Below are 15,680 nucleotides of genomic sequence, written 5' to 3' on the forward strand. Positions count from 1 at the left end.
AAAGTTCTTCTCTAATATAAATTATTTAGCGCAACAGCTCATTTCAATGATTATTTAAATAAGATTTTTCATTTCAATGATTAAAATAATAACAGTTAAGATAGCTCATCAAAGGGAAGTTAAATTGCTACGGTTATCAATACGATATTTTATTTGGATATTTATGTATATTTATATTTATGTATATTTTGTTATTGTTTATTTACATCCTATTGCATGTTGCTATTCGTTTCACGTTGGTTATGTTACAACATGAACGATAATGGACTCTCTAGCTCCTACAATCTCATCTTTATTTGAAGTTTAGTGATATGATTGTGACAGTGTTGTAGTCAGCTACCGAAAGAATCTCAAATGAATTTAGGATACTTGATTGTTAGTGAACGTGTCTGAATTAGTCTGTATGTTTGTGCTTTTGATTTTCCGCATTTAAATACTGTAACACATGTGTAGTTTTTTTCTGTTGAAAACGCGCTTCAAAAGTAAAGTAGGCAAATACCAATATCAGAATCATTCTTAAAAGGCAAATCACATTTTTGGAATTCAGAAAGAATTCATAACATAATTTAACAATATTTATTGTAATTGTAATATGTGCACATACATGTTTCAATAAAATACAATATTGTGATACGTAATGTTTGAGGCAAGAAATGAGATTTATTTCCAATGAAATATTCATGATGGGATGGGCTTACCTCATAGTTAATGATAAATTTGCAAACACCGGTCTTAAGCATTTTATTGATTAAAGTTTAGTTATAAAGGAAAGAGCTATAGTTAGCTAATTTTAAATTCACCAGGTTCTTGGATAGTTAGCATTTGAAAAATTAAACAATTTTTAAACATCTTATCCACACATTATAATATTTTAACAGTTAAGGATATAGTTATTTACTAATAATGCAGAAAAATCAATTTCGTATTTGTTTATATTTTGTCGTGTTTTGTGTGTCGCTTGTCATCACACTCAGTGAAAATAACAGTAAATTCATCAAGTTCACAAAAGAATCTGATCTTGGTGGATTTACCTGTCCAGAGCAGCATGCGATATATTTCAAAGATAAGATGAGTTCATCACAATGTTTGGCAACATGTGCTGATTTCAAAGGATGTTTTAGTGTTTTCCGTCATGAGGAAAGTTCCCGATGTATTGGCTGCAAAGACAAGTATCTAACAAGCGACGACGCTCCAGTGCTCCTCGGAACGACATTCTTTAGACGTCGATGTAACTTGTTATTCTTATTCTAATATTTTATCATTAAAAAAAAACTAGAAATATCAAAGATAGAGATGACACAATTAAAAATAATCTATTGATGTTTAACATCTCTTGTAAAGTTGGGAAACTTTTAGACAAAAAAACGTTGAACGAACCAATAACCCTACCCACCAATATAGAGTTTACATGTCATTCATAAATATCATAATAATATGAGCTATAACATATTTAGATAATAATTTATAGAGGCATATATTTTAACGAATACCCATATCTCGCGCTTTTATATACAAGGGAGAGACATTATGTTTTCCATATGCTTTGTTTCAAACAAAATATATTACCGTTACATTTTTTGTTATAGAGATCCGTTATAAACTCAGATAGCAGGATCTTAAAAGTTCTTAAATAATTCTTTTGAAAACGTTTAGTATGCGACAGGTCTATATAACAAGGCACACATGGTGGTATTATATCTGAGACATATATCAGATTACATTATTATCTTAATCATGTTTACAATAATTTCTTTAACAAATATACAAAAGTGTTTGTACTAACCATGATATTTTGTATCTGTTTACATTTCATATTTAAACTTTTTCAATGCATTGATGATCTTAATGTCTTTTTCTTTGTCCAACGCTTACTAGTCGTTACAACCCTGCAGATTTGCCGGTCTTTATATATAATTTGTTGGTAGCTCAAGTTTAGTATATGTATATGGAAATCCTAACTTTGTATGGACAGTTCAAAATTCAAAGCTAAATCCATTACTTAAAATCAGCAGGCAAGATGTTAGTATCAGAGAGCAACATTCTTTAATTTTCAATTGTGTCTTATTTCAATTACATGTTAACTGATTTGTTTCTTTTTGTGAATTTATATTAGCTTACTTGGTAGTTACAGAAAAGAAGACATGGTTTGATGCGAAGGTAAAATAAATTAATGTACATGTATAATTTTATTGTGTTCAAATATCAACATTGATGTTAATTTTGAGTTGAGAAATCCCTGCTCATCAAACAAAACTACGCATGTATTGTCAACGCATGTATCGTGGACGAAATTATTTCGATTTCAATTTATTTTGCATTTATATTTTGATAGATTTGGTAACTATGGATTTGCGTTGTAGAATAAGTTAAGGTGAAAGCGGTAGTGATTCGGATTCAAACAAAACGAAATATAACCATTCAAATTATGACGGGTCATTTGATCATGACCATAACATTATTTTACATAGTAGCCAAGATGGTGGGGACCTTATTAGCATAAATATTGTAAATTAAAAAGAAAACACAAAAAGGACTTTCCTTAGTTGCTATTTTTCGGCTTTTTGGGCCAATAAAGATAATTTTATCGCAAAAAATTATTGAAATCTTTCAAAATCTTACTGAATATGTTTTATTTAAACGCTGGTTTTTTAATGACACTTCATATTCATAGTGTGTGTAGGATTTAAAACATAATATATCTTCTTTGCGTTACGTAAAACCATATTTACTCTATATTTTCAAAAAGACTGTGTAACAATCATCAATTATTTCAAATATCAACTTTGAGCATACTTTTAGTATATCTTGAAATATATAATTGTTTCATTTACCGAAAGAAATATTTGTTACAAATATACAATATCCATTGTAGAGTCATTGCTCGGAGCTTGGGGGTCATCTTTTAGACATAATGTCACAGGACGAACACACACTCGTAGACAAACTTCGAGGTTGGTATTCTTTTATTTTTAACATTTAATTGCATGATCAGATCACAAGAATTAGCTGAAACATTTATTTGTCAAACAATATAAATGTCGTACTATTAAATGCATTATATTTTTGTTAATGTTTAAACCCATTGTTATTTTTTACACGTTTCCAGCAATATGTTATTGTTTCTGTTTCAGCGTTTGAAACAGACACGTGGCTTGGGGCGACAGTCATTAAAAATACACGGATTTTTATTTGGGAGAATGGGAACAAAGTTGATGATTATTTCGAAAACTGGTCATCACATGAACCAAATAATGCAAAAGGCAACGAAAATTGTGTAAAGATTAATAAAGCTAATGTGTGGGTCGATACGCCATGTTATGAACAATGGAGTAGCGTTTGTGAATTTGACTGAAAAAGTCAGTTTTTATTTTGAAAACAATCACTTATATATTTTCTACAATTAATTATTTATCTATATTTCTTTCTCTAAAGTGATGATACTGATCAAACTAACGCATAAGTTCTTTGATATTCATTTGTGTTATAAGCATAGATTTTTGCAAAATTAGAAATAAACTGTACATGGTTTACTACAGATAAATAGATACAGACGAATGACATTCTTTTTAACAAACAGTTTAATTTGTAGATATGAAAATAAAATTAGTTTTATAAACCTTGAAAAAAAACAACAATTTTGGATATATATCTATCTTAGGACCAAGTTTTGTGTTTGTGATCATTTGTTGTTAATTTTCTCAACTTTTCCGGGTTTCAGAAAAAAAAGATATAATGCGACAATGGAACATGGGTAATCAGCTTACTAGTATTCTTTAGATGTTAAACAAATAAATTAAATCATACTTAAAGAGAACGTTCTATTTTTACGGGCGTAAATTAAGTATTGACGTTAAATCTGGATTCTGTACGCCCGTGAAAGGATTATACTGTCGTAAATTTAGTAAAGACGTAAAATCGGGATTTTGTACGGCTAAAAAAATATTTTTACAGGTTTAATTTTCATCTATAAATTACTGCTCATTTGAATATTACGTGCCATTTGTACGCTAATAATCAGTGCCATTTATGAAATGAATAAATATATTAGTATATGTCAAGAGATTGGCTGTAAAAATGGTGATTGACCAATAATTGATTATGAACATTTTTAGGATAGAATATAAATACTTCTTTTAAAAAGTAGAACGTCACCGATACATATCGATCGGTCTATATAGTTATACGACTATACCCCCGGCACAGCTATTCAAGAAGTGTCTGCTTAATCCTTAAGAAGACACATTTAAATAACCGTTACTTTCCACGTGGATTTAATACATTTGAAATATATGGTGTTATGCTTGGGCCAGTTAAAGGACGCCTATTGACATGTTATATTTTTTTCTACAATCTTTGCCACGCCTTTCCGTATTTTATAGACAAAGTAGCTAGATTTCACATCCACAAGAACTTTTTCGCACCATTCAACGCCATTCAGCGTATTTGTCTCACGGTTATACCTACTCTTTTGTTATACATGTACACGTTATGGTAAAACATTATTTATCAATATAATGGAAGACTGTTACCTGAATTTTAGACAGGTATGAGGAAATTCACTAACAACATGTTCGTTAGTCAAAGATATAAAAGCTACTTGACATTGGTGACATTGGTAATAAAGGGCTATATTAATTGATTGATCGGGAGATCAATATACTATTTTGTTGAATTACTTCAAAATCCTCGTCTGACCAACCAGTAACACCCAATGTTAAAACTGCAGACGAACGTTTGTGTTGTTAGAATGTCACAGTATTCAGAAAATCAACATTCCACTCAAACCATTATTAAAGCGATTGCCTTGGAACAAAACAGAATCAACTTCTTACAGCAAAAAATCGGGAAATCAGAGTCGATTTTAATATTCACGGTAAAAAAATGTCAGAAGTGCAATCAGGGTCGTAAAAAAGATGGCACCTATTATTTTACCGGAAAGAACCTACGGAAATACAATTTCAAAATGATAATACTATGATGTAACTATTCGTTAAAACAATGCCAACTTAATTTTTTTCGATAAATTTATAAAGAGTGCAATTAAGTGTTTAATATGTTTGCATTTCATTTCCTGCAAAATTCTCCAGTTTGTTATTTTTTACCATAGCGCGACACGAATGACCGTCTCGTTTAGTTTCAGACTCAAAACTAAAACTACTTCAATAAATAGATTTTCGGACTTTCACAATATTATAAGGCTATCTATTTATAGCTTTCGAATTCATGTACAGCAATAACATGCAGACATCATCCACTATGTACTTAAAAAAAAACAGTAATTTTCTGTAGAAGATACAAATGTAAGAAATAAATTACCGAATTCAAGTTTCCTTTTGTTTAATCTTTTATACTGCCTTCCCAGTGGTTGAGGCGTGAAATTTGTTCCCGTTCTCATTTATGAATATTTACATGATAAAAATCAAAAGGAATTCTTGATATCGGATTTATTTTTTGCTGTAAATAGAAGGTATTAATCGATAAAAATCGGGTCCATGGACAAAAAAAATTAAACACAAATAGCTCCGCGCGGAGCAATAAAACAATTGAATCATAGTTTGGAGACCTTTCTGTTGAAAATGTGTCAGAGTTAAATTGTCTACACATACATGCACATTGCGTTCACTTGAGTACAGGTATTCGTTACCGGCACTCAAGAGCTAATTTATTGGATCATTTTTTCTGGGGTATACTTAATGTGACGACAGACAAAGGGCTATCGATAGAAATGTCATATTCAAGTGCTCGGTTATTGTTTTTTTTTCAGGGGTTTCATATTTTGACAGCAGGGAACGTGTTTTTATTTTGCATATGATACAAAAGGGAAAGAATATCAAGACATTCGGCATTCTGATTTATACTCTAAGGCTACTGCCCCTCGTACAAATCAGATAGCATTGGGTCTCGATGCTCTTTCTATGACTTAAATGAAATTATATTTTTTTGTATGACAAAGACGATATTAGCGAATGAGTAGCTGCATCATCTGTAACACAGGTTAATTACTGATAAGGTATATAGAATATAGTTGAAATAACCAATATGGAATCTAATCTTTCATGTTTTAAAGATTATTTTGAAGCAAATATTGATTCCGAGTTTAAATTAATTCTTTAGAAATTAGGAAATCAAAGTTCTAATTTCAGCAACAACAACAATAACAACAGTTTTCCCATACAAGCATAAACAACATCAACAAAAATAACAGAAACAACTTAAAATTTAGTTCTAGATTTTAGTCCAGAGGTGGAGGCAGCGGTTATGGAAGAACTTAACCTCTTGATACGAACAAATCAAACTTATAGACGCCTCTGTTTCGGGTAGAATAGAGGCTGGTTATCTTGATGTCAAAGAACCCAAATAATTGGTAAATAAATCTAGTAAGACTCAACATAGTTTAATTGTAAAGAATCTTATTGGACTGACTTGCAAATGAACACAGTGTTATAATTGTTGTAAATTGATATAACTTTAAATGTCTGTTTCAGGTTCAATGTTTTCTAATATAAATAAGTCTGCATTTGAGCCTTTAAATTCTAAAGACAATTGTAAAAAATACCTCCATTTGAGAGTATCACACTTAATGGTATTGCTAGAAATCTTAATCAGTCTATATCTTTTGTGGTCTTTGAAAGTCCTGAGATTTTTCAAGGGTATACAGTTTGTCAACGTGTCATTACAACACATAATGCTGTTTCTGCGAAATATCAGACAAGGTTTGTAACATGGCTGCTAAAATATTGACATTAAAACCTGTACTATAACTGAAGCTAAAATGATAGATGATATGTCTTCATATAAACTATTGGGATCCCTTCAGGACCGCCAATCAAGGATATTTCAGTTGATACTTCCAATCATATATCAGAACAAACGATTTTATCAAATTCTTGGTAAATGGAAAAGTATTTTTTGAACATTTACTAAAGAAATCCAAACCACTGATTTAATTGAACATCATATAGAATTTGAAGATGAAACACCTTTAAAAGAACCAAATCTCAGAATTCCTCCAGCTCTATATGAGAAGGCTAGGCAGCACATTAGAGAAATGTTGGATGCCAATATTATAAGGGAATCTAAGTCGCCTTTTTCCTCAAATGTTGTCCATGTACGAAACCCTCACAGGTATCTTTAGAGTTTGTGTTGATTGACGTAGATTGAACAACAGAACACACAGAGATGCAGACATGTAACCCGTTTTGACGACATTTTTGATGTAATATCTGGTTCAAAGTATTTTTCTAAAACATACCTTCATTCTGCATACTGAATGTTGGTTTAGCAGATTGTGATAAGCCTAAAACTGCTTTTTCTGTAGGAAACTTAGGTTTCTATGAGTGGAATAAAAGGGAATTTGGTTTAACAAATGCCCTCCCTACTTTTCAGCGTTGCGTGGGAAAATGTATGGGCGATATGCATATCAAGGAATGTTTTTGTTTTTTTTTCAGATGACATTTTAATACATGTATTTTCGTCCACACTTGAGGATCATATTTCTATTAGAGTCTGTCTTTCAACGACCCTAATATGCGTGTCAAGCCTTCTTAGTGTCAATCTTTTCAAGTCTTCGGTTACATATTTAGGGTATGTTTTTTTCTGCAAATGGTATTGCCACAGACCCAAACAACTTACAGTTAAACAAGATTGGCATATCCCCTATAAATCTAAAAACACTAAGACAGTTCCTCAGATTTACAGGGTATTATCATAAATTTGTCCCGAACTATGTCCAAATAGTACAACCCTTGAACGAACTTTTACAAGTTCATGGTGACAACAAACGATTAAAACGGTCAAAAAAGGCTAAAACACCAGTACCTGACCCTGAACCTGAACCTCCATCTTCAAGTCCTCTTCCTGTAAGGCCCTGAGTTCCAACACAGAGATACGTTGAGTGGTTTACTCCTACAGTTGCAACAAATCTTAGCCAACATGTGGAAGTATTTGTATGATAATTATATACTATTATACAATAATCATTATTCGAAATCTTCTATTTCATTCATGCAGTTTATTAGAAGGGAGACAATCCCGGCATGTTATTATGTTCATATTTATACAGTTATCTCCCTTTACAAGTCATGGGTCTTCTTTTAGATATTTGTATTGAGTTAATTTCCATCATAACGTTTAGTGTAAAAACTTTGAATATATGTTTCACATAGTTTGTGAATATCATGTTTATGTTCATGTCATATTCAAAATATATTAAAGCAGTAATTCATGATTTTCTCTTTTGCCATCCGAAGCACATGGTTTATATTATAAGTTATATTTATTCCAGATTTATGTATGTATTCAGTATGACATTTCCGGTTTCCCGGCCGACTTACGGATTAACTAAATTTATATATTTACAGTAAATTTTGCCTTGAAGGTTCATAATTTTTATTTTCTTAATTCTTAAGAAAATGAAATGTCAAAATTTGCTTATAATGTTATAGTAACGGATTCGGAACATTTAACATAGAAAGTGGGACTGAATTTGCAGAAATGCGTCACGGGGAAAGCAAAATGTAAACAAGGTAGTATTTTGACTTGCATACAAAATACTTATTCACTATAATTATGCCAATTACCAACATAACAAAAGTAACAAAAACTTCATGCATATGGTGAACAAGTATTTTTCGAAAACTGTAAAAAAAAACTTTTTATTTGACAAATAAAATTGATAGCACAATTTCTGGGGCATAATGGGCTTTAAATGTTTAACTTTCCAATATGGCAAGGTATTTTATGCCAAATGGGTTTTTAATGTGTACATGTTTACGATAATTAATATGACACTTCCAAATTCCGAAGTAACTATTTTTTATACATTATTGTTTGACTTGCCAATACGCCATATGGGCGGACAGTCAAACGTTTTATGCCAAATGGGATTTTAATTTGTATACTTCCGGCTTCCAGAGTTATGTATATATTAGTATGACACTTCCGATTTCCGTAATTGTTATTAATTATAAACATTATTGTTTGACTGGCCATATGCCATATGGGCGCACAGTCAAAAGTTTTATGCCAAATGGGCTTTTAATAGGTACATGTATATGTTATGTATTTCACTTCTGAATTCCGGAGTTATGTATTATATATGTATGATACTTCCGATTTCTGGAGTTATGTATTTGATTAGTATGACACACTCGACTTCCGTAGTTACAATTCTCACACCGTCAAATTGGCAGACAACCATTCAACCACCGACAACCGTACTAGTATATACATGTCGGTGTAAAAAAACACAATTGACGGACGGTAAATATTCATCTATTTTTAACATATACCAACTGGCCCAGTGTACATGGTGTAGTGAACTTTTATTTAAAAAAATGTCACATTTTCCGATGAGGAGCGGCATTCTTTTAAAGTCACATAAACTTACATTTTCTCATGTTGATAAATCATTTTAAGATACGATTCGTAAATGTCAACATTTCGTCATTAATTATTCCAAACAATACCTATAAAGTTAATTTTCTTTTGAAGATATAGGGTATCTATGTTTAAATGTCTTCAAAATTTGAGTAACATCATCAGCCGTTCGCCTCTTTTTAATATTAAAATCAGCAAGAATGAATTCGACGCACAGTCAAAAAATGTAAATGTCAATTTTATGGAAGCCTTGGAGGGTCACTTTTGAGTTTCGACTTATATATTTATTTTACTATTTTCTTATGACTTTTGATTTATGACTTTAAATATATGACTTTTGATTTTTGACTTATGGATTTTGTTATTGTCCCACGTGCTTGCCTCATAATTTCCAAGGAAAATGGCAGAATATGACAACAATTCAGACGAGGTAAGTTAATTTACCTAAGTTTCTTGGAGACTTATTTAAAAAAAAATATGTGGGCTCACATGCAAGAACAAAATGTTATTCTTATATAAGTCTTTTTTATTGATTAAGAAAAGAAAATACTTTGCTTGCATTGCATTGTCATGTATTTTTATAAATTAAAAGATGTTTAACATCTGTTGTAAAGTTGGGAAACTTTTAGACAAAAATACGTTGAAAGGAACCGATAACCATACCCACCAATATAGAGTTTACAAGTTTATTTTAATATTTCATTCATGAATAACATAACAGTATGAGCTTTTACATATTTAGATAATAATTCATAGAGGCATATATTTTAACGAATACCCATATCTCGCGCTATTACATACGAGAGAGAGACATTATGTTTTCCATATGCTTTGTTTAAAAAAATTAGCGTTACATTTTTTGTTATAGAGATCCGTTATAAACTCAGATAGCAGGATCTACAAAATTCTTAAATAATTGTTGTGAAAACGTTAAAAATGCGACAGATCTTTATAAAAAGGCACACGTGGTGGTATTATATCTGAGTCATATATCAGATTGCATCATTATCTTAATCATTTTTATAATAATTTCTTTAACAAATATACAAAAAGCGTTTGTACTTATCATAATGTTTTGTATCTGTTTACATTTCATATTTAGACTTTTTCAATGCATTGATGATCTAAATGCCTTTTTCTTAGTGAAAAAGTTTCTTCACACTGTAACAGATAATGAAATTCATCACCAACGCTTACTAGTCTTTACAACCCTGCAGATTTGCCGGTCTCTATATATAATTTGTTGGTAGCTCAAGTTTTGTATATTTATATATAACCCGTAACTTTGTATGGACTGTTCAAAATTCAAAGCTAAATCCATTACTTAAAATCAGCAGGCACGCTGTAAAATACTAGTATTTGAGAGCAACATTCTTTACTTATCAATTTATCTTATTTCAATTACATGTTAACTGATTTGTTTCTTTTTGTGAATTTATATATTTCAGCTTACTTGGTAGTTACAGAAAAGAAGACATGGTTTGATGCGAAGGTAAAATAAATTAATGTACATGTATAATTTTATTGTGTTCAAACATCAACTTTGATGTTATTTTTGAGTGAAATCCCTGCTCATCAAACAAAACTAAGCATTTATTGTCGACGCATGTATTGTCGACGAAAATATTTCGATTTCAATTTATGTTGCATTTATATTTTGATAGATTTAGTAACTATGGATTTGCGTTGGTGAAAGGAGTAGTGATTCGGATTCAAAGAAAACGAAATATAACCATTCAAATTATGATGGGTCATATGATCATGACCATAACATTATTTTACATAGTAGCCAAGATGTTGGGGACCTTATTAGCATAAATATTGTTAATCAAAACAGAGACTTTCCTTAGTTGTTATTTTTCGTCTCTTTGGGCCAATAAAGGTAATTCTATTGCAAAAATTTATTGAAATCTCAAACAATCTTACTGAATATGTTTTATTTAACAGCTGGTCCTTTAAAAAAAAATTGCCATTTTTTTAATGACACTACATATTCATAGTGTGAGTAGAATTTAAAGCATAAAATAACTTCTTTGCATCAAGTTAAAACATGTTATGTTCTATATTTCCAAGAATAATGTGTTTCATTTACCGAAAGAAATATTTGTTAAAAATATGCAATATCCATTTTAGAATCATTGTTCGGAGCTTGGGGGACATCTTTTAGACATAAAGTCACAGGGAGAAAATGCGTTCATAGACAAACTTGGAGGTAAGTATTTTTTTATTTTTAAACATTTTATCGTATAATAAGATTACAAGAATAAGCTGAATCATTTATTAGTTAATTTTATACGCTATAAATGACGTGTTGTTAAATGCATTATATTTATGTTAATGTTAAAACCAATAGATTCTTCTCGTATTCAGCAATTTGTTAATCATTCTGTTTCAGCGTTTGAAGAAAGTATATGGATTGGAGCAACAGTCATTAAAAATACACGTAATTTTATTTGGGAGGATGGGAGCAGAGTTGATGAATATTTCGAAAACTGGTTATCAAGTGAACCAAGTAATAGAGGTGGCAACGAAAATTGTATAGCCGTAGTTGGCAGAACAAACGTCGACAGTGAAAAGTGGAAAAAGTGGAACGATGTGTCATGCCTTTATGCATTGAGTAGCGTTTGTGAATTTGACTGAATGAGAAATATGTTCTAAAGTAACTAAAAACTCAAAACTTTCTGCGCCTTAAATATTTTCTACACTTTGGTGTATATTCATTTCTTTTAAAGTGATAATACAGGTCACTACCAACGCACAAGTAAAGTCTATAAAAAATCTTACGTGTTATAATCATATAATTTTCGTCATTTTAAAATAATTTTTTAGATGACTGCAAATATAATAGAAGCAGACGGATATAATCAGCCAAAATATTTTAAAAGCAGTGTCCTACGCAAGCGTAAAATGGCTGCAAAGGAATGCCTGCCGTGCAATGAACTCCTTGAGTGAGGTAAAACAAATGTTACCTTTGAGGGAATTATGTTAAGTTCTGAAGCGTTATGACTCGGAAATTCTATTATATCCTTACTTTAAAATAAATGAATTCTTGAATTCTTGAATGCAAATTAATTTTGCCTTACTTCTGTTATTTTCAATTAAAAAAAAGAAGCTCGATTATAAAAACCCTTAAGTAAAATATTTAAGCGGTTTATATAACCTATCAAAATTAAAATCAAAAGGAGCTTCATGTCTTTTTAAAATTGAAGTTCAACATTTATTAGACCTCTTTTTGTCAATGCGATAAGTTTCGCGAGGTTTCTAGTTATTGTGATGGACAATATTTTTTTTATTTATTTTTATTTTTTGATTGTTTTGCAATCGTGCCCCAAATACTGAACTCCTTGTTGTTTGCAAGTTTCTCAAAATGTTTGTTTGTAAAACAAATTGTATTGATTGTATCACTGTATAAAGAGGGCATGTTCTAATAATTGTCTCCAATTCTATAACGAATAAACTTTTTTTATAAACTTTACGTAAACTTATATTGTCTTAGTATTATCAATTTATCAATATACACCAGAATTTAATAATTATAACATATCTGGAAATAAAAAGAGGATATCAACCTTATTATTCATATAAACTAGCATAACATGTAGATTCTATTAAATCTAACATTATACGGCAAAATATCGATCAGAAGTGAATAAATATTTACTTCTTTAGAAAGCTGGAATATGATTTTATACCGTTTATATAATGGTTGTAGAGCATGTAAGGTGGTTGCTACGTGAAGAAAATACAGCTAAATGTAAAATAATATGTCATAAAAAGTACAAAACTGTGAACAAAGTAGTACATTGACTTCCATACAAAATACTAAATCACCTAAAATATACTAATTGCCAAAAAAGCAACAGAAGAAGGAGATGGTTCCGTAATAGGTCAATGAGTTACTTATTGGAAATTGTGAAATAATACAAAAAATAAACAGATTTTGAGAAAAAAAAATGAAAGCATTTCTCGGACATAAAAGGCCTTTAAGATCGTTTTACCATTTCTCATGTGGAAACGTTCAATGTCTGTATACTTATTTAAGCCAAAACCTTTGACGAGTGTGAAAGTATTGAACCAACAAATATATTAAAATACATATCAACCGAAAACGTTAAGACATTCGTTAAAGAAGTGGTCACATGATCTTGTGCCACTGTATCTGTGAATTTAAGTAGTGTGTGTCACCTTGATCTCTCGGAAACGGAAACATTACTGACAAATGCAGAACCACCAAAGAAGGTTGGGAAATAATTATTTGAATATTTTTTTCGTTTATTATTTTTCATCCTAAAGCGCGAAGTTTTAATTGAATCATTTTTTAAAACTTTTCTAACGCATGTGTACGAACTGTTCAAATATTTCCGTGGAACAATCAGCAGTTCCTTTTATCTTGTTACAGTGTCAAACTGTATCAAAAACATCACCTACCATATTTGTAGACGCATTTTCCAAAAATCGGGATAGTGGAAAATTGTAGGTTCCTTTTAATTGTGTATGTACATGCAAGATAATGAAAGCCCTCTAGTCCCAATCAATTTTAAGCGGGACTTAATCCTAAACATTTAATGAATTGATAAAGGTGACAACAATGAGATCAAGGTAGGATCAACAGTTTACGGCTGCTACACAACATTTATCATCTATACCAGTTTGTACATGCTCAAATCTTGAATTGAACTTCACAAAATCTTCATTCTGTTCAAAGCAACATCTCAGCAACAAACAAAATATGTGTTACCCAAGCGGTTTGGCCATGAGAGGTTGCGCTGTATGCTCGATTCATTAATTACAAATTCATAAATGAGAGTGGACCAGGTAGGTAGGTAGGTAGACTGGTGGGTAGGTAGGTGGGTGGGTGTGTAGCTAGGTAGGTAGGTGGGTGGGTAGGTAGGTGGGTAGAAAGGTGAGTGGGTGGGTGGGTGAATAGGTATGTGGGTCGGTGGGTGGGTAGGTAGGTGGGTCAGTTGGTGGGTAGGTAGGAAGGGAGGGAGGCAGGCATGCATACAGAAAGACAGACAGACAGATAGATAGTATGCTGTGTAAGGAAATCTTTCTAAAGGAAAAGGAACTTTAACCTGGCGTAAGCCTTCTGAATAACTGAGTCTGCCATGGAACCAAAGGACAGGTACTGATCAATGGTTGACAAAAAATGTTTTCAACGCAGAACGGCGTTGGATTATATTGCAACGCAGCGCGTTTGGACCGATACCATTTATGTATATTTTGAGGGTTTAACTTGACGTAAAGCATTTTTCAATTAAGTACAACCCTTTTCTTACTTTGACATCTGAGAAACATGTTTATTTGATGTTTAAACCAATATTATTGTATACACGCTCGTAGAAATAGATATCCGAGTTCCTCTTTCATTTTCTTCAATTGCCAATTCCTTTGGTAGTAATTATCCTAGAATAATCCTCGATCAACAATTTAGAATGGGTTATTACTAAGTATCAAGTATTTGTGTGTGTAAATACACCATTCTTGTTGAAATGCACAATAAAGAAAGAACATATACAGTGACCTTTTTCATTATATATATGATATATATACTACTCAAAATTTGCTTATGATCACCTTTTTGACATTGTTTATATCAGTCCTATTATTATCATTTAAAGTCATATTACCGCTAACGATACACATGTACAGTGACCTCATAATCGTGTACTTCAGTTGTCGATTTGTCATGTACACCTTGCATGATAAGCACATGGAAAAGCATACCCATGGATATTTGGTGTTTTATGGCCATGTTCTTTTAATCAAATGTGTACAAGCAGAAAGACTTATCTCGTTATATTATAAAAATGTGTTAGAAATTAACAAAATATGGCAAATCGACAGGTTAGACGTCGTCTAAATCAAGATGAGATGAAAAGGGATATTAGAATGTTAGAGGGTGGCCGTTCACAAAGGCACGTTGCCCATGTCCTTGGGGTATCCAAGAGCGTTGTTTGCAGGATGTGGAACCGATTCCAAATGACTGGAAATGTCTCGCAGGGCCACGCCGGATGTCGACACGTTCAAAGACTCAAGCCCAGGAATGATTTATTGTTCTTCAGGCTAAGCGCGAACGGTGCTCAAACGCAACGACCATACGTAACGACTTCCAGAACGCAACTGGTGTGTTTGTTATCACAGGTTGTATGATGCTGGGCTGAGGTCACGGAGGTCAGCAATTCATATTCCTTTGACACAACGCCATATTCAAGAGCTTTTGCAATGGGCGCAGATTCATGTCATGTGGTTAGTTAATGATTGGACCCCGGGCCTCTTCACTGATGAGTCAAGGTTTTGCG

The 15,680-nt window shown here is 31.7% G+C and overlaps 2 protein-coding genes across 2 annotated transcripts; both read left to right on the forward strand.

Annotated features, from left to right (window-relative positions):
* Positions 1-707: 707 nt before the first annotated feature.
* Positions 708-5,309, forward strand: LOC132712891 (lactose-binding lectin l-2-like). Its single transcript, XM_060695328.1, has 4 exons — positions 708-1,228; positions 2,114-2,157; positions 2,873-2,951; positions 3,132-5,309. The coding sequence occupies exons 1-4, from the start codon at positions 904-906 to the stop codon at positions 3,350-3,352; spliced, it is 669 nt and encodes a 222-aa protein (XP_060551311.1). The 5' UTR covers positions 708-903; the 3' UTR covers positions 3,353-5,309.
* A 4,469-nt stretch (positions 5,310-9,778) lies between these two features.
* Positions 9,779-12,018, forward strand: LOC132712889 (ladderlectin-like). Its single transcript, XM_060695327.1, has 3 exons — positions 9,779-9,808; positions 11,512-11,590; positions 11,774-12,018. Exons 1-3 carry the CDS (start codon positions 9,779-9,781, stop codon positions 12,016-12,018), a joined length of 354 nt encoding a protein of 117 aa, XP_060551310.1.
* Positions 12,019-15,680: the final 3,662 nt, after the last annotated feature.

The sequence above is a fragment of the Ruditapes philippinarum genome, unplaced genomic scaffold (genome assembly GCF_026571515.1).
Source record: "Ruditapes philippinarum isolate M1 unplaced genomic scaffold, ASM2657151v2 ctg6915_1_1_1_1, whole genome shotgun sequence".
Classification (NCBI taxonomy): Eukaryota; Metazoa; Mollusca; class Bivalvia; order Venerida; family Veneridae; genus Ruditapes; species Ruditapes philippinarum.

What these genes read in the sequence shown, in the direction of transcription:
- LOC132712891 (XM_060695328.1), top strand. Translation starts at nt 904, where the DNA reads ATGCAGAAAAATCAATTTCGTATTTGTTTATATTTTGTCGTGTTTTGT. An exon ending in GACATTCTTTAGACGTCGAT is followed by an intron (nt 1,229 to 2,113) that starts GTAACTTGTTAT and finishes AATTTATATTAG; the next exon opens with CTTACTTGGTAGTTACAGAA. An exon ending in ACTCGTAGACAAACTTCGAG is followed by an intron (nt 2,952 to 3,131) that starts GTTGGTATTCTT and finishes TTTCTGTTTCAG; the next exon opens with CGTTTGAAACAGACACGTGG.
- LOC132712889 (XM_060695327.1), top strand. Translation starts at nt 9,779, where the DNA reads ATGGCAGAATATGACAACAATTCAGACGAG. An exon ending in ATGACAACAATTCAGACGAG is followed by an intron (nt 9,809 to 11,511) that starts GTAAGTTAATTT and finishes TATCCATTTTAG; the next exon opens with AATCATTGTTCGGAGCTTGG. An exon ending in GTTCATAGACAAACTTGGAG is followed by an intron (nt 11,591 to 11,773) that starts GTAAGTATTTTT and finishes ATTCTGTTTCAG; the next exon opens with CGTTTGAAGAAAGTATATGG.